Genomic DNA, 18,614 nt, shown 5'->3' with positions numbered 1-18,614 from the left:
ATTACAATGTTGATGATGTAACTTCCAATATTCAATGACAATTAGATTATTTTAAAGGTATAGCGGAGGATCTTTCCAAATTTTAGATAAGACCCGCCCTCTCCACTTTTTGAAAAGTTTGATTGATTCACCAGAATGATTGACAATTAGGAGGACCAATAGTTTAGACTACCCACCAGGAAGTAAAACATCCTCCGCTATACCTTTAATCAACAAGATATAGACGGTGTATATTAGTAATTTATTATTTAGGAAAAGGTGACAGAGTTTAGAGAGTTTATAGATTTACAAGAATGTGATTACAGAAGAGTAATAGAAGTATTTTAAATGAATATGTTACCCGGCAAATAGTGACGAAAATGATTTCATCAAACATTCATTTCTGGGTTTTTTCTTTTTCTTTTGTTTTTTAAATATCATGACCTATTAAATTTTATCCTTAAATCTCAGTTTTCCCTCATGTCTCAGTTTATCAGTAATTGCTACCAAGGCAATTCGAAATGTGACTTGTAATTCACTGAATCTGTTATTTTTAAAGGGATACTTCACCGATTAGCATTAAGCTTTGTCTCAGTAGAAACCCAGAAGTATTTTCGAGTGACCGTGCTTCCCTCCCTCATGTCCCCCTGAGACGAGAGATTTCTGTTTTGTGTGTCTGGAAAAAACCCTCAGATGATGCAAAAATCATCATTTCGCGTCATCTGAGGATTTTTTGGCCAGAGGCGAGAGACTACAGCCAGTAGGAGGAGCTCGTTCCGCATGTCTTCAACCCGTCCATAGGGGGATCTCACCATAAAACGGCGTCTTTTCAGTTTCGAGTCAGCTAGTAGCCTAGTTGTATCATTTCTTCCGATACTGCCCTCTGTAACCGGTAGGCGTGGCTCGGGAGTGGCCTCGTAGGGCAGCGAAGCAAGTGCATTCTGGGAGTTGTTGTCTTTCATCTATGAGCCAAAATACATTTTCTGGCTTTTCTCAGTCTAGAAGGCACCAACTTCTAAAATAATTTCACATTTCTACTACATAAATGACCCAATTTAAATACACATTCATCTTTCCAGCGGTGAAATATCCCTTTGAAATGATATTTTAATGAGCAAAACGGTCTAGTCTGCTCAGAGGGAGTCGAGGGAGTATCTCAGGACTTTTGAACCTCATAGGAAAAAGAAAACTGAAAATGTTTGTCACTTAATGACTTAAAGCTCATTCAAAGTCTGATATCATTTAGATTTTATATGTGGAAACCTTCAATGCAGTCAATCAGGTCATACAACAAGGTTGCCATTTTTAGCACAGGCCTATAAGAAGTGTTAATGTTCAGACTCAACATATCATTTTAAAATGATTAAACAATATCGATCTTAGGCAATAGATGCCATATTTCCACGACTGAAAATATGGCTGAGAGACAGACATACAGTCCATTCTATGGGATTTAGAAACTATCCAAAGTCCAACAACAATGAGGTCATGAGGTCTGTGTGATGTTCTCTGCAGTAACTCTGAGCTTCAGTCCAGTTATTGTACTGGGAAACAAACACATAACTTGCACTAGCATTCATTCTTCCTGTAAAAAAATATTGTAATTACTTGAAAAGCCCAACAGCAGTTCTCACCATTAGTGGTTGAGACTGGTTGGTTATTTCAGAATGATTAACCTTGGTCTATATATAACATTGTCCTATAATGAAATTGCTCCGCCACCGTCATAGATAAATGGTAATTCACTATACCAGAGTAGCATAAGTCCGATAAGCGAGGATTTAAAGGAAAAGGAACGTTTTTTTTTTTTTTTATGAGGTTAAGATCTCACAGAAGAGAAGAGTTTTCAGCTCTTTTTTGAATGTTGTCATGGATTCTGCATTCCGGATGCGGGTGGGGAGATCATTCCACCAGCATGGAACTGTGAATGAGAATGTTCTGGAAAGTGATTTTGTGGCTTTCTGTGATGGAACCACGAGACGTCGCTTGTTGACCGATCGTAGGGTTCTGGTAGGGATGTAGACTCGTAGGAGTGAGTGAAAGTAGGAGGGAGCTGAGCCTGTGGTAGATCTGTAAGCAAGCGTCAATGCCTTGAACTTGATGCGAGCAGAGAGAGGTAGCCAGTGCAGAGAGATCAACAGAGGAGTGAAGTGGGCCCTTTTGGGCTCGTTGAAGACAAGACGAGCTGCAGCGTTCTGAATCATTTGTAGAGGTTTAGTTGCACATGATGGAAGTCCAGCCAGAAGAGCATTGCAGTAGTCAAGCCTAGATATGACCAGGGCCTGGACGAGAAGTTGTGTTGCATGCTCAGTTAGGAAAGACCTGATCTTCCTGATGTTGTGCAGTGCAAACCTGCATGATCGAGCTTATGATTAACTGGTTTGTTTGGATCATTTTCAATGGTGGCCAAATCAATGTATTTATCTCTACAGTATCTCTGAGCTTCTGCCCAAGTCTTGGATTCTTTCACAGAGACATAATGACGAGGAACACTGAAGCTGAAAAAAACTATAAAATACATACGTTTAGTTGGGAATTCAAATGCAAAATGAGTAAGTGTAGATCAATAATTTTATTTGATAAATGATTTAAAAAAATAACTAACTGTAAAACCAGAAGCCTGACAAAGTCAAAATCTTTTTTTGCAACTTCTGTGATGATAAAATATTTAATGGAAATGTTTGGCTTACCTGATAACAGAAGCAGGATAAATATGTTTACTGTAAGAAACATTATATACTTTAAATGTGCAATACATTTTAAATGATTAATATTTTTTAGTTAGTTCCGTTCCATCTTGTTTTAAACATGCAGTAGTTCATCCGTAGCCTGGTAATACCAGACTCTGCTACTTCACTTTGCTTCGTATACAGAGTCTGGAAGGGCATAATAGAGAAGTGTTTTCTCTCTCGCGGGGGGGCGCTTGTCTGAAGTTTAAAATCATTGGTTACCCGTAAGCCAGTCACATAACGTTTGGTTATGGCGTGTGTTATGCGCATGCTCAGCCGCATCTAACTTCCACTGTAAACGCATGTATGATGCAAAAACTAAACCATCGAGCGAAATACCGGAGTGAACATGGCTGTGAATGACTTTTGGAGATTATGTGAAGTAAATCTACGCATCCACGGTACAATCAGCGTCTACGTCACGGCTCTCAGCCCGCCCTCTGTTCGTTGATTGGCCCGGCTGTTTTCAGGCCGGTGGAAAACTGAAAGATAGGCTGCTATCTCAGACTGACTACAGGAGCGAAATGAAATTAGCGGAAGTAGGAAGTCTGACGTAGTCAGGCTAGTTCATCCGCTGCTCAAAAAGGCAAATTTGGATCCATCTGATCTAAATAACTATAGACCTATTTCAAAACTGTCTTTCTTATCGAAAGTATTGGAGAAAGCTGTTTTAAATCAGTTATCCCCTTACTTAATTGAGAATAATATACTCGATCCGTTTCAGTCTGGGTTTAGATCCAAGCATAGCACTGAATCAGCCTTGTTGAGAGTGGTAAACGACCTGTTGTTGTTATTTGTGGATTCCGGAAACTGTGCAGTTCTGGTATTGTTGGATTTAAGTGCAGCTTTTGATACAGTGGATCACTGCATTCTTTTAAACAGGTTAAAAACTGAGGCTGGTATCTGTGATTCAGCTGTAGAGTGGTTTGGATCCTATTTCTCAGAGAGGAGTTTCTCTGTGGAGATAGGTCAGTCTCATTCATCACCTGTTCCTGTCACGGATGGAGTACCGCAAGGCTCCATTTTGGGACCGATTTTCTTTTCTTTATATATGCTCCCCCTTCGTTACATCTTTGAATCTCATCAGGTTCCTCATCATTTATGCGGATGATACCCAGTTGTACATGTCAGTAAAGCCTGGTTCTAAATCTTTATCTGATCTATTAGCCTGTGTAAATGACATTAAAAGTTGGATGGGCGAAAATTTTCTTCGGTTGAATGAAAAGAAGACTGAGGTTATTCTCTCCCCCCCCCCCCCCCATTTGGTAGATGGCCTGACAGCTGAAAGCGAATATTCGCACTCATGTAAAAAACCTGGGTGTTGTTGTCGACTCAGAGTTAAAATTTGACAAGCAAATAAACTCTGTTGTCAGAGGCAGTTTCTTCCAGCTTAGAGGCTTACGGAAATTGAAATCTATTTTATCTTTTGGCGACCTAGAGACAGTAATTCATGCTTTCATCTCAACAAGGCTGGATTATTGTAACGCCTTGTATGCTGGTATCAACCAGTTTTCGTTAATGCGTTTGCAACTGGTACAGAATGCTGCAGCCCGCTTCTTAATGGGGAAGGGAAAGTTTGAGCATATCACCCCTATTCTATTGCATTTACATTGGCTACCGGTCAAATACAGAATTGAGTACAAGGTTTTGACTTTTGTATTTAAAGTCTTGCATGGTCTTGCTCCAGTTTATATTTCAGACCTTATTTGTCCGTACTCTCCTCGAAGATCTCTTAGATCATCATCTGAGAGATTATTAACTATCCCGCACTCTCGCTTGAAATCTAAAGGTGACAGAGCGTTCTCCGTTCTTGGTCCTAGATTGTGGAATTCGTTACCTCAATCTGTCAGGTTGTCTTCTTCTTTATGTATTCAAGTCAGCACTGAAAACGCATCTTTTCTCTCAGGCCTATTCATAATTGTGGATATGTAGCTTTAGTGAGTTACATTTTTACTATGTAATTTGTACGACTTTTGTTTTTATTGTGTTTTTATTGTGTTTCTGTGAAGCACCTTGGTCAGCAGAAATGCTGTTTTATATATAAATAAATGTGACCTTGAGCTAGTTAGTTATTTGCATGATTTATTACTGTAAAGTTTAAAATGCCAGAATGAATGTCCATTTCAGCAGTTGTTCAACAGTTTACCTTTGGATGTCTGCTCTTGTCTTTTCTCTTGATATGCTGTTTTGCTGGTAGTTTATTGTCTTCATATTTATAGTGATTTACAGAATGGGTGTGATCATGTCTGTAACACCCATGACATTATAAAACCTGTCTGATCACAAGTTGCCATATCAGATGTGCCTACATGCTGTACTTACAGACTGAAGAAAAAAATATAATTGTTTGCCATATGCATAAAAATAGCAAAGGTTACATGTTGTACTTCTTTATGATTCGTTCAGTGCCCATTATTACTTTACCTTTATTACTAAGCAGATCAAAACATCTCAAACAAAAGAGAAACTGATTCTAGCTGGTATATTTCCCTTGTTCATAACCATCTGCACTCCCCAGATGAGGTCAATAAATCTTTAATGTTCATCTTTGTATATCAGAAACATTCCCTGTTGGTACAGGTATCACACATTTTGTTTGTCAGTGTAAACAATAATTGTGTAAACAAACAATATTTAAAACAAAATCTTTGGCAACTAACATGCTAACATTTATTGAAATGTTTGGCTTACATTATCTGACTGTAAACATAAGCAGTTGAAGCATATCTACTGTGTGAAGAAACATTATGTACTTTTAAAGTGTGTAATAATAATATACATTATATATCACTAGTATTTACTATAGTTTTTCAAAATTGTTTAAACATAATTTCTGAAACTATGGCTACATTTCTTTAAAATAGAAACCCACAAAATATGCACATAACACGAAAAACACCACACATCTCTAACAAAAGCAAAAATACTATAGAAGAATTGTTTTTTGTTTGTTTTTTCATAGGGACTTTAATTAATATTTTGTTGCGCCTCCTTGTCATTAATCCAGCTAGATTATATATATATATATATATATATATATATATATATTTAACCAATGAGTGTAATAATTTTTATACTATATAACGTTATTGTTTACAATAAGATAATTATTATTTCAAACTATCGCACCTAACCAATTAGTGACAAGTTATGGGCCACCATGCACGCCCATTTTAGTTTGACGCCTATTCTTCCCGTTTATTCTATTTCTAAAGCGACCCTCCTCTTCTGCATCACATCACGTGACAATATTATCTTCCGGTTCATGCTGCGGTTCCGTAACGTGTCGTCACTGGGCATGTGCCGCTGTTGGTCGGGGCATCATGGCGGTGCCGTGGAGCCTGTGCTGGAGGAGCAGTGCTGGAGCTGCTGTAGTTCTGGATTGGTGTTGTGGGATCAGCAGAAGAGCTTTCACACACACGGCTTCTTCCGCGTCTTCCTCCGCTGTGTCACAGGTAACGCGATCACACTGATGATGATGATGATGATGAAGGTCACCGGTGTGAGCCGATGAATGACAGATCACTGCCTAACATGATCAGGTTTGAGATGAGGATGAGTGCGAATGTCTGGCGCTGTAATAGTGTAAAAGGTCTTAGATCAGATGATTGCAGTCGTGTGTGTACAGAACTCCAGCCTGAACTCTGTGTTAAAGGTCATGAACTCATGCATTAGAGACTCACTGATCAGTGTTACATGCCATTCAATGTCACTGCTACACAAGATTGTTGCACAGGAAGTCTTGTGTTGTGCTTGTGTAAGTTGTGTTGGTAAATGTTAAGACACACTATATCCTGAGCACAGTTTGTACTGTTGTTTTGATAAGTGTTGCACAACTTTCAGCTTTATATGATATGGTATTTATGTTTTTCAGGTTTTATTCCGGCAGGGCCCTGTACATAATTCTGTACATCATTTTAACAAACCAATGATCCTTGCAAGGTATGTCAATGTTGTAGCGACAATGGGTATGAACCAAACGCAGACTAATCTTCGTCCAGAATATTAATTCAAACTCTCTGTGAACAAAGAGGAAGATTTGGTCAGGACTTCGTATCCTCATCAATCTTGTCATGGGGTCCAGGCGCCAACCAGTCGGGCTATTTAAAAGAGCCCCCAGCATTAACACATAACTGATCAATGACTTGCTTTGTTGCCAAATTACTGATTGGTTAAGAGAAAGACAGAGACCAAGGCATCACACAAGTGTCTTCACATCCCAGAGCCATAACTCACCCAGGCTCCAGAGAGTCTGTAACCAAAGACTTTTATTGGTTAACTGAAGGCAGAACTGGTCAACTTCGATAGTTTGCAAGACGGATCGATACCAGCAGATGTTGTTTTCCCCCACAACATTCCTGACCCCTTCCCCCTTAAGACCTCTGAACGAACAAACAGAGTTCTTTTTCTCGTCAATCCAGAGAACTGATTCTTACCAATAACTATACATAAAATCATTCAAGAACAATTTTCAATGGACTCAGGATCAAACAATCATGCAACTACCTAATCATGTGTGGTTTCCACCACTTATATGCATATTTTAATAAGATAATATGTTTTGATCCCATATAATTCATGTAAGTGTTATAACTATTAGAAGTATGAATGAAAGTGTGTACTGTTTCATATCAATGCTATCTTACGAACACAACTAGCAAGATGACTGGAATTAAATCTGTGTAAAATGTTTCATATTCTGATAATTAGAAATCATGCCTAAACTGTTGCATCTGGTTTTTAAATAGAGAACCCCCAGGGAAGACATGATTTATGACTTTGCAAACAAAGCCAGTGTCTAATTGGTCCGCTCTCTTCAGGAGGGGGGACAAACTTTGAGTTTAAAATCTTGGATTCTCTGTTCGCTCTCTCGCTCAGAGTTCGTTCAAAATGTTCTGATACAGAAGACCTCTCAACAAGTGCAGAACAAAGACGGAGACGGCAGACGATGGTTATAGTAACCATGTAACGTTAACAGACGAGCAGATCAACCCAAATTAAGATCAGATGGGTTAGATTCATTTCCAGTCATCTAGCTCCTTTCCGTATCTCATTTTCTTTCTTTCTTTTGTGTTATTCTTCTTTTCCGATTGAAAGTCTCGGTTTTAAGTTAAGTTTTGCTGCAAAGTTTCGGTCCACGATTCATGGCTGCAACGCACGCTTTCAACTTCAAACACTTTTCAACCATCCGACATCAACGCCACAGACATTTATCCAAGCACGAGGAGGCAAGCCCATGAACGAACGAGGGAAACCCCCTTTGACGCTCAACAAAAGGGAATCCCCAAAAGCAAAGACCAGCAAGTATACCTCCAGACTAAAAGCTGAACTGGTGTAGGCTACTGGTATAAATTTAATAACCTGTCTAAGAAACGATAGAAGGGTTAAATTAATGATTTGATGGTTCGTTCCAGGTCAAGTCTTATAAGTGCATAAACTTGAGATTTCATCATCTCACTCTTAAACTCACTCTTAAAACTCAATCTTTCCTTACTCTTTTTCCTTCTGCAACTCGTATGAATGTGTGTGTGTGTGTGTGTGTGTGTGTGTGTGTGTGTGTGTGTTAGATATTAGTTTTTATGTGTTAGTATATAATCAATAAAGTATTGTTCGTATTTTAACAAAGAGATTACTTGTGTTAATCTGCGTTATACATTTTATTGTCTTGAACTTCGATCTAAGTTACCGATGCTTTTACCCGTGATTATTTCTTAATTTATTGTTAGCTGGGGATTAATTCTTTCTTGGCCAGGAAGATATTATATCTCCTAGAGTTAATACTTGTTTATGCTTTCTGTTCATTGGATGAACTGATAAAATGATCTATTGATTCTGCTACGGTAAATTCTGAAGATAATTAAAATAATTGAATTATTAATTATTGATCATTGATTCGTTATGAATAATAATTAATTAGATTTATACGTGGGCGTATAAACGCTGCAATGTCATGGATAGTAAATTTGCACTACTAGTTTGTACATATGTGTATAGGTACACTGGGGCTAGTTGTCACAGGGAAGGTGTAACATGGATTATAACAAAAAAACTATTAGGGTCAAAGTCTAGTTGCATAATGTTATGAGTATTACTTATGACAGTTTCAGTTAGCCAAAACAGTTTTGTGTGTATTTATTTTATTTTTTTTATGAAATTATTGAAACAAAACTATTTAGCTGCTGTTCAGAAGTTTGAGGTTAGCTGGATATATATTTTTCTCTTTAAAGAAATAAATAGTTTTAGTTACAGTAAAGACATTTAAAATGTTACAGAAGATTGGTTTCAAGCAAATCAGCTTATTAATTCTTTTCTGAAGGATCATGTGACACACAAGACTGGAGTAATTAAAGGTGCTCTAAGCGATCCCGGGAGTCGTAACTTCTTGTTGACATTCGAATTGTTGTCAAACAAAACGGAGGCTAGCTAGACCCTCCCTCCTCCTCCCTCCTCCCCTCCCTTCCGACATAAAGGAAAGTCAAAATAGTCACTACAAACAAAGTTAAGTTTTACTGATACTTCATTCAATGTGTAATGTCGCCAAGTTAGATAAATGCTTTTATATATTGCAGAACAGAATGCAGAAAAAAAGAAACATTATCTTAATCGTTTCACCACCTGAGGTTATAACTATAACTATAGCTTCCATACAATGACGCAATAATAGCAAGATAACGTTAGCTTCGCGTTTCCCAGTGAGCATAAACAACGGCGGCGTCGTAAACTAATTTTGTCAAAGTTGTCAATAGCCTATAAATGAACATTCAAATTCATAACAAACCGTGGGTGAAAACAATCATTCACACAAATTGTCGCCCTACTGTGAATTTGCTTGATCATTTACAATAGAGATTGATCGCTAGCTGCTAGAAACATATATGTTGTATTCACCAAAGATAACGCTGACTGCATAGTTCTAGCTAATTACATCCTTGTGTTGGTTTGGCGAACATGAACGTCAGTTTAGAAAGAAAAATGGATTTACCTGTTCTGCAAAAACAGAGCAACTGAATGTCGGATTGGAAGCCCTTCTGCCGGCGGAGTTCTCGCCACCTTTCGAAGGTTTTTCCGATGTAAATTCGGGACTTCACGTGTTCCTTATCCTTGTCCCTCTTCTTTGCAATTTGTTCATCGAAACGTCGTCTCTTTGGTCGTGTGTCGACCATAATTCAAACTTCCCTCTTCATGTTTCTCTCTCCTCCACACACCCCCTTCATGTGTACACGCACTAACCCCCCAAACCCCACCCTCCAATACTTCTTGTCGGTGATTGGCTGGAACACTGTTTGTTATGTTTCGTGGTGCGGGTGAGCCCAGTTTGTTTTTGTTGCCGTTTGTGGAGCCTGTGGTGTCTAGAGAGACCGCGTTTTTTTACAGTGTGTTCAGGGGACAGGCAGCTAGCGGATAGTGAGGAGATGTTTGCTGTATGTGACAAAAAATGTTTGGGCCTAAAAAACGCGTCGCATCACTTAGAGCACCTTTAAAAAGAAATTAATAATATTATTCAGCAAGGATGCATAAAAAGGGCCAATAAAGACATTTATAATATTACAAAAGATTCAAATAAACGCTGTTCTTTTGAACTTTATATTAATCAAAACATGTATCAGGGTTTCCACAGAAATATTAAGCAGCTCAACTGTTTTCAAATGTTTCTTGAGCAGCAAATCATCATATTAGAATGATTTCTGAAGGATCATGTGACACTGAAGACTGGAGAAATGATCACAGGAATAAATTACATTCAACTGAACAAATATATTAATTACACAAATACTGTATATTCAAATAGAATAATTTATTTTATATTGTAATAATATCTCATAATATAATAAATAATATATTATAGTAATACAAAATGACTGTTTTTATTGTATTTTTGATTAAATAAATGCAGCCTTCGTGAGCATAAGAAACTTCTTTCAAAAACAAATCTTACCAATCATGAACATTTCAGCGGTAGTGTTACTGTAACAATATATAAACACATAATATATAACACTGCATCATATAACATATACAAAAACACACCTTGCATTCTGTGCTGCCGTTCTTCATCTGAGTCACTCATTATCCTGTAGAAGACGATTAACACATCAAGTGATGTTCATTTTTAATCCTCTAAAGAGTTCGAGTTTACATTACAGCAACATTACCTTGACAGACGCTGTAAATACAGCTGAACCCAGTCTCTGAAATGCTTGTGTGATGAGAGGTCTGAAAGAGCCCACAATGACTGTCAAGAGAGACACAGTCACAGTTAATGGACTGAAATCATGATTATGGATATTGCGGCTGCTGTGGGAGTGAATGGAGAGGAAACGTACCGGAGCAAAGGATCCCTTCTGAAGCCGGGACAGGGTCACTTCACTCAGCTGTCTGAAAGTCATAGTGAAGTCTGCTCCAGTGTCCTCCATTAGCTCAACACATCACACATCATACAACATTATATGGGTCATTCTCAGGAAATGCTGCCATTTGTGTGATCTACTACTGATACCATACTGGACTTAACTATTTCTGACAGTTTGGCTGTTAAATATATAATTCAAAAAAAAAAAAAACTATCTAATTAAAAAAGTTTATAATGAAAGTGTGTGTGTGTGTGTATATATATACACTACTGGTCAAAAGTTTTAGATCTGTAAGATTTTTTATGTTTTTAAAAGAAGTCTCTTCTGTTTACCAAGGCTGCATTTATTTGATAAAAAACAATAAAAAAAATTAAAAAACAGTAATATTGTGAAATATTATGACAATTTTAAAAAACTGTTTTCAATTTTAATATATTTTAAAATGTAATTTATTCCTCAGATGATCGCTGAATTTTCAGCATCATTACTCCAGTCTTCAGTGTCACATGATCCTTCAGAAATCATTTTAATATGCTGATTTTATGCTCAAAAAACATTCATTATTATTTTCAATGTTGAAAACAGTTGTGTACAATTATATATTTTTTTTCTTTGATGAATAGAAAGTTCAAAAGAACTTTACTGTATATTCACATAGAAAACAGCTGTTTTAAATTGTAATAATATATCACAATATTTTTTAATCAAATAAATGCAGCCTTGGTGAGCAGAAGATACTTCTTTTAAAAACATAAAAAATCTTACCGATCTAAAACTTTTGACCGGTAGTGTGTGTGTGTGTGTGTCTGTGTGTGTGTGTGTGTGTGTGTGTGTGTGTGTGTGTGTGTGTGTGTGTGTGTCTGTGTGTGTGTGTGTGTGTGTGTCCGTGTGTGTGAAATGTTATATGACAAAAAAGCTTAAAAACTAAACGTATAGGAAGATGATTGCTAATATAATGAAAGTTTAAGTTAGACAAAGAAACATACTTGGGTCATATGATTCCATAAATCCAAATGGGCCATAATCAAAAGTGATAGAAAGCAGACTGAAGTTATCTGTGTTGCAGACTCCTGTGTGAAGATGCAGATCATGATGTTGTGCATTTTGCGTATTAAGCTTGATCTATAATGATAAATCTATGTGATAACTAAACAAGTAAAGCAGAGTGAACTAACCATGAGCAAAACCAACCGACATCCAGTGGGCGATTAAATGTGCCGTTTCATTCAGCACTCGAGAGAAAAACACCTTCACACAACATGAAAACCATTCAAATATAGTGAGACTGATCAGACAATATAAAATAATCTTGTATTACAGCTAAACAGCAGAGAGACACAGATACTCACCACATACTTGTCAGGGTCATTTGTTGCTATAGATTTAAAATGCTCTTTAATTACAAAGTCCAACAATGTCCTGAAAATTAAAAAGAAAAAGAAATAAAAAAGCAAATAAGAGTGAGAAAAAAAATATTATCTCCCAAGTTAATGTTAATATACCGTAGGACATCTAACTCTCCAGTTCTAGTTAATATCTCCAGTGAACCGATACGAAACCAGGACTTGGCCAGACGCAGAACAACCGCTCCTGATAGATACAGAGAACAATCACATAAAGCTGAGGAGGATAAAGAACTTAGTTACTCGATTTTTCCAAATCTGATCGTATTTTACCTCTTTCTTTTATGACACTGCCATTATAAAACGGATCCCTCCAAACAGGTTCCTCACTCACAACCAGACTGACAAACAATAAAGGCAAAAAAATGGAAAAGGTATAAATGAAAAAAAAAAACTGTTGGAGTATAGAAGCAACCCTAATGCTCTACCAACTCAGATGGCTTGGTCATGTTGTGAGAATGCCGCCAAGTCGCCTTCCACGTAAGATACTCTATGGTCAATTACATCTTGGCTCCCGATTTACAGGCGCTCAAAAAAAGAGGCTGAAAGACCAACTAAAAGGAAGAAGTGTGTGATAAAGCCCAAATCCCTGGAAACTAGTGCAGCGAATCGCACGCTCTGGCAACAACTCTGTCAGAATGGAGTACAAGCTACGAAGACAGGAGAACTGAACATCGCCTGACTAAAAGACATCAGAGAAAGCAGGCCATGCTTGTTCCTGCCCCCTTAAGGCCATCAGGAGAAACTTTTACATGCCCTGTCTGTAAAAGACAGTATGCATCCCGCATCGGACTATATAGTCATCAAAGAACCCACAAATTATGGGAGAAGTTATCATCGGACGACGATGGACTACCCAGAAGTGTGTACCTGAGGGCACTGCTGGTACATGTGTGTATGTGTGTGTGTGTGTGTGTGTGTGTGTGTGTGTGTGTGTGTGTGTGTGTGTGTGTGTGTGTGTGTGTACCTGAGGGCTCTGCTGGTACATGTGTGTGTGTGTGTGTGTGTGTGTGTGTGTGTGTGTGTGTGTGTGTGTGTGTGTGTGTGTGTGTGTGTGTGTACCTGAGGGCTCTGCTGGTACATGTGTGTGTGTGTGTGTGTGTGTGTGTGTGTGTGTGTGTGTGTGTGTGTGTGTGTGTGTGTGTGTGTGTGTGTGTGTGTGTACCTGAGGGCTTCACTGCACAGGAACTCCCTCACAGAGGAGCGAATCACAGCCCGTCCATCACCAGACCTGCACACAAAACATCATGTACAGTAAACAGCATAACCATTACACTCCTGCCAGACAGAGAATCACACACTATAGCCCTATTCGCACTGGATTAGTATTATCTGGGGACCTCGTGTGATTTAGAAATTACCCACCCACATCTGAATTTCGTGTGGGGCATTCGCACGGGATAAACGAAGCCTGTGATTTTACTCGAAATTACTGACATATCTCCCGGATATGATGTCAACTGGCTATTGCTTGGAAATATCTTGTCGTTATTATAGGTCTGTATGATATAACATAAACAGAAGAATGTTCCTTACCGCATGCTGCTATACATGTCTGTAAGGAACATGGAACAATGTGCCGCTGCTCACCGCTCACAGCCAACATTCACTGGCAATCCTATAGCTACGATCCGCTTATTTGGGACTATTTCGGCTACAAAAAGAGGTACTTTAACTGCAGTGTTATAAAGTTGTGGATGGTTGTCTTTTTTTAAAAGTATTTTGTCTTTTATTTTTCGTGTTCGCATTTATGAGGAAAACGACCGCTCTGAACGCAGCACTAAAAGACTGCTTTAAAACTTTCACAGATACCTAAAACAGAAAGCACAAAGCCTTTCTTTAAAACGAATTTCGTTTTGTATTAATTGTATCTTAATTTTAATCAGTGTTTTATTATCCAATTTCCTGGATTTAATAAGTAAGAAGTAGCCTACATATAGATATTCAAGACACGGAGGGCGCCAGCGCCTCAACTGAACAGCGCTATCATCCATGAACCGAAACTCAGCGTATAAGGTAGCCTACTCTCCTCACACATAACAAAAAAAAAATATATATATATATATATATATATATATATATATATATATATATATATATATATATAATCTACAGAAATCTCTACTTTTAAACAAAACCATTCAAAACAAAATAAAATTAAATGTGCATTTCTCTCCAGCGCGTTCACTAGGATACTGCGAAGATCGTGAGTCAGTAGCCTATCGTCATCTTTGCAGCCGACACAGAAAACACTTGTTTATTAATAAACAATTAAAATGTTTCATTGCAATAGTTTACATATTCAGAATCATTACTTTTGCTGGTTCTTAGTGACAGCTTTTAGGTGCCGTTTACATGAACGCGTCACTGCATCAGCACCAGAGAGAGAGAGAGAGATTTCATTTACTTATTTTTAGGAATTATAGCCTAATGAACAAACAAATAGGCTATATTAAGAGCGCCGCCAAGTTGTATTGCGTAGAACGTTCACCAAATTCTTACAGAAATATGTTCTAAATATTGCAATGTTTTTTTTTTCCAATATCGTGCAGCCCTAGTGTAGGCTAGCCATGACCCCGCACCCAAATACTATCAAAACACTCCAACGCAATCTCCATTCTTCGCGAAAGATGGATAAAAAAAATAAAATAAAAAATAAAATAAAACATTGACAAAATTATAAATGACCCGCCAAATCACAGAGATGCCGATTCGCACGGGACTAATATTATCACAGGACCTCGGTGTTCGGCGAAATATGGTAGGTCATTTGCGGGGGAATTTTTACTTTACAAATTACAGACATGGCCGATTCGCACGGGATTAAGATCACAGACAATCTCCGCGATTATTACAAACTAGAGGTCACCACCCAGATAGCAACATTGTTTCGGCCCAGATCCGGCCCACATCTGGCACTTGTGGAATGCGGATCTGGCCCACATGCAGCGTGGAATGACGGCACTTGGGTGGCCCACTCCTGTTTGCCAGATCTGGGCCACAAGCAGGCCATAGCAATGCCACATGTCAGCCAAGAGCAAAGAAATAAACCAGAACTGGACCTTATCTGAGCCACAAAATCTGTGTATATTAAATATGGAGTCATCTCATCCTTAATAAGCCTGTTAACAAGCAGAATCCCTGAAGGAAAGAAGAGAACAGAAAAAGAGACGAGCAGAAACACAAGAACTACAACTGACTTCAGACACAGTCTTAGATGAAATCAACTGAAGAGAAAAGAAGACATTAAATCTGTGAAGATCTCAGCAGAGGAGGATTAAACAACTCCACAAACAGCATTACAGCTTCACTTATTACTAACCATACTGACTTTATTTCTATCAGACGTCTACAAAAGTTTTTATTGATAATGAACAGAGGTTTAACTCTAATATGTTTCATTTGTAGTCACCATAACAGTGGTTAGTGTTTCCATTAGTTGGGATCTTAACTCTTATTATATCTTTTGTCTTTCTTTGGCTGCTGTGACAGTGTGTGTGTCAAACACATTTACAGCAGCAAAGAAAGCTAAAGTGAAATGAGATCAGGTGATGATGGTTACCTGTTGATGGTTTTATAATCATCATGAAATAACCTTTTTCACTGATGTGTTTTGAATCTAACAATTGTGTTGATCCATTAAAATCTTCACATCACAAACTCTGTGTGTTACTGCAGCATGAGATCCAGAAATATTAAAACAAGTTAGAAGACTTTTTCAAGCATGAGCACCAAAAAGTCAGTTTAATAAGACGCACACAGACATCAACAATCAGCGTATGAATCTCAACAATGGTGACAATCAAAAGTACTTTGCTGCAATGCATGCTGGGTACCAGCATAGTACAAAACTCCCAGCATGCATTGCAACATGAATAAATTATGCAGCTGAATTGTCCTATAATTTTGTTTGATTCTAAATATTTGCTTACATTTTTTGCTGTTGTTTCTGTTGTGAATTAGTAGCTTTTCAGTGATGTTCTGAATTATTCTTTTTATCAAAATATTTGTGATTGTCACCATTGTTGAGATTCATACGCTGATTGTTCATATCTGTGTGTGTCAGCTTAAGCTAATTTTTTATCTCATGTTTGATAAAAGCTTTAAACTGACTGTTATAATATTGCTAGATCTCATTATGCAGTAACACAGGGTTTGTGATATGAAGATATTAATGGATCATCACAATTGTTAGATTCCAAAGACATCAGTGAATGAGATTTCATGATGATTAAAAAAAACATCAACAGGTAACCATCATCACATGATCTCAGTTCACTTTAGCTTTCTTTGCTGCTGTAAATGTGTTTGACAAACACACTGTCACAGCAGCCAAATAAGACAAAAAGATATAATAAGAGTTAAGATCCCAACTAATGGAAACACTAACCACTGTTATGGTGACTACAAATGAAACATATTAGAGTTAAACCTCTGTTAATTATCAATAAAAACTTTTGTAGACGTCTGATAGAAATAAAGTCAGTATGGTTAGTAATAAGTGAAGCTGTAATGCTGTTTGTGGAGTTGTTTAATCCTCCTCTGCTGAGATCTTCACAGATTTAATGTCTTCTTTTCTCTTCAGTTGATTTCATCTAAGACTGTGTCTGAAGTCAGTTGTAGTTCTTGTGTTTCTGCTCGTCTCTTTTTCTGTTCTCTTCTTTCCTTCAGGGATTCTGCTTGTTAACAGGCTTATTAAGGATGAGATGACTCCATATTTAATATACACAGATTTTGTGGCTCAGATAAGGTCCAGTTCTGGTTTATTTCTTTGCTCTTGGCTGACATGTGGCATTGCTATGGCCTGCTTGTGGCCCAGATCTGGCAAACAGGAGTGGGCCACCCAAGTGCCGTCATTCCACGCTGCATGTGGGCCAGATCCGCATTCCACAAGTGCCAGATGTGGGCCGGATCTGGGCCGAAACAATGTTGCTATCTGGGCAGGTAATACTTATCCCGTGCGAATAGGGCTTATGAGTCATAATGTAAGATCATTTACCACTAAATATATCTCAGAATTACTTAAAAAGCATATCAAAAATATTGAGCAGCAGAAACTGATATTCACCTTGAGTACGGTGTCTTTCCTGAGCCTTTCAACTGGACTTCCCATCTTTCACCCTTTCTGGATAAAAGAGAGATTGTATACCGCTCTAACGGTTAACACTTGTCAGTTCTAAACTGAGAGATGTCATTGTTCAGACGCATGTTTAAGCATTAAGTGAGAATTAGATTTTAAAAATGCCAGAATCATCTATTTGCTGAAAAACCAGTAAGTATAGATCAAACATTCCATTCTTTAATCTTAAACAACATTATGGGAAAGTTGACATGCATTACAACAGAAAAGTCACATCTGACAATAACAACTGATGATTTCTGTTGAACGCTGATGGAAAAGGATGATTTTACCTGTTTGTGTATTCACCCAACAAATGTGCTCTTCCATCCCCCAGCTGTCCGGCCCAATAACCAAACTATAATAATAATAAAACATGGTTGACATGTTTGCTCTGGTTGTCTTACGCCATCGCTGTCGGGTTTGAAGTGACGGTCAGTTTTACCTGATGGCCCCCGTATCTGTGTGCCAGTGGAACAGAGCCAGGAAACAGTTTCCCACCACTGACACAACGGACAAACTCTTCATTCTGAATCACAGACTCATTCAGATCCAAAATATTCCTCAACACATCCTGAAATACACAAAAGAGCCTGAATATATGCAGAAACAACATTTACACAAAAGTACTGTGGTGGTACCATGGTCCAGTTTGGTTTTAAAGCAGTTTTCTCAGACTGTGATCCTCAGACCACTGGTGGTTCTGTAAAGAGTCCAAGTGGCCCACGAGTTCATTAGCTGATTAAAAGCTTTATGACTGAATCAATTTATAAAAGTATAACTGACAAAAAAAAACAAAAAAAAAAGGAATTAACTGAATGAATTAACTCAATACAATAAATGAACTGTTTGTGACTAAATACATTTATGATAAAGTGTTTCTATTGGTATGTAAGTGTTTGGTCCAATTTTGAAGCTAGCATTATATAGAGTATAATAGCTAAAAAATAATTTGCCCACAACCTAAAGTAGACATTTATTTGAGGAGTTGGGTGGTTCAAATTTATTTATTTTTTTAAGTGATCTGCTTCAC

The 18,614-nt window shown here is 37.7% G+C and overlaps 2 protein-coding genes across 3 annotated transcripts in view; one reads left to right on the top strand and one right to left on the bottom strand.

Moving 5' to 3' along the window:
- LOC309510013 (uncharacterized protein) overlaps positions 1–18,614 on the top strand; it is a gene marked incomplete at its 3' end in the record, with an annotated part of 1,894,646 nt that overhangs the window by 502,349 nt on the left and 1,373,683 nt on the right. The gene's annotated exons all lie outside the window — the stretch shown is intronic.
- On the bottom strand, positions 6,219–11,296 carry LOC309510028 (uncharacterized protein). 2 transcript variants are annotated; one of them, XM_082191164.1, is made up of 4 exons: positions 11,033–11,292; positions 10,862–10,941; positions 10,737–10,780; positions 6,219–6,283 (listed from the first exon to the last, which is right to left on the bottom strand). In XM_082191164.1, the coding sequence occupies exons 1-4, from the start codon at positions 11,120–11,122 to the stop codon at positions 6,231–6,233; spliced, it is 267 nt and encodes an 88-aa protein (XP_082047290.1). In that variant the 5' UTR covers positions 11,123–11,292; the 3' UTR covers positions 6,219–6,230. The 2 variants fall into 2 exon arrangements, with proteins under 2 accessions (XP_082047290.1, XP_082047289.1); XM_082191163.1 differs by lacking the exon at positions 6,219–6,283 and adding an exon at positions 9,148–10,183 and having other exon boundaries at positions 11,033–11,296.

This window comes from Leuciscus leuciscus (genome assembly GCF_965113295.1).
Source record: "Leuciscus leuciscus genome assembly, contig: SUPER_11_unloc_1, whole genome shotgun sequence".
Classification (NCBI taxonomy): Eukaryota; Metazoa; Chordata; class Actinopteri; order Cypriniformes; family Leuciscidae; genus Leuciscus; species Leuciscus leuciscus.
This window is presented reverse-complemented; position numbering and strand designations above follow the sequence as displayed.

Coding starts and splice junctions, on each gene's coding strand:
- LOC309510028 (XM_082191163.1), bottom strand. CDS start 11,122: ATGGAGGACACTGGAGCAGACTTCACTATGACTTTCAGACAGCTGAGT. Junction 10,942..11,032: donor AGAAGGGATCCTTTGCTCCG/GTACGTTTCCTC, acceptor CTCTCTTGACAG/TCATTGTGGGCTCTTTCAGA. Junction 10,184..10,736: donor ACGGCAGCACAGAATGCAAG/GTGTGTTTTTGT, acceptor TTCTTTTTAAAG/GTGCTCTAAGTGATGCGACG.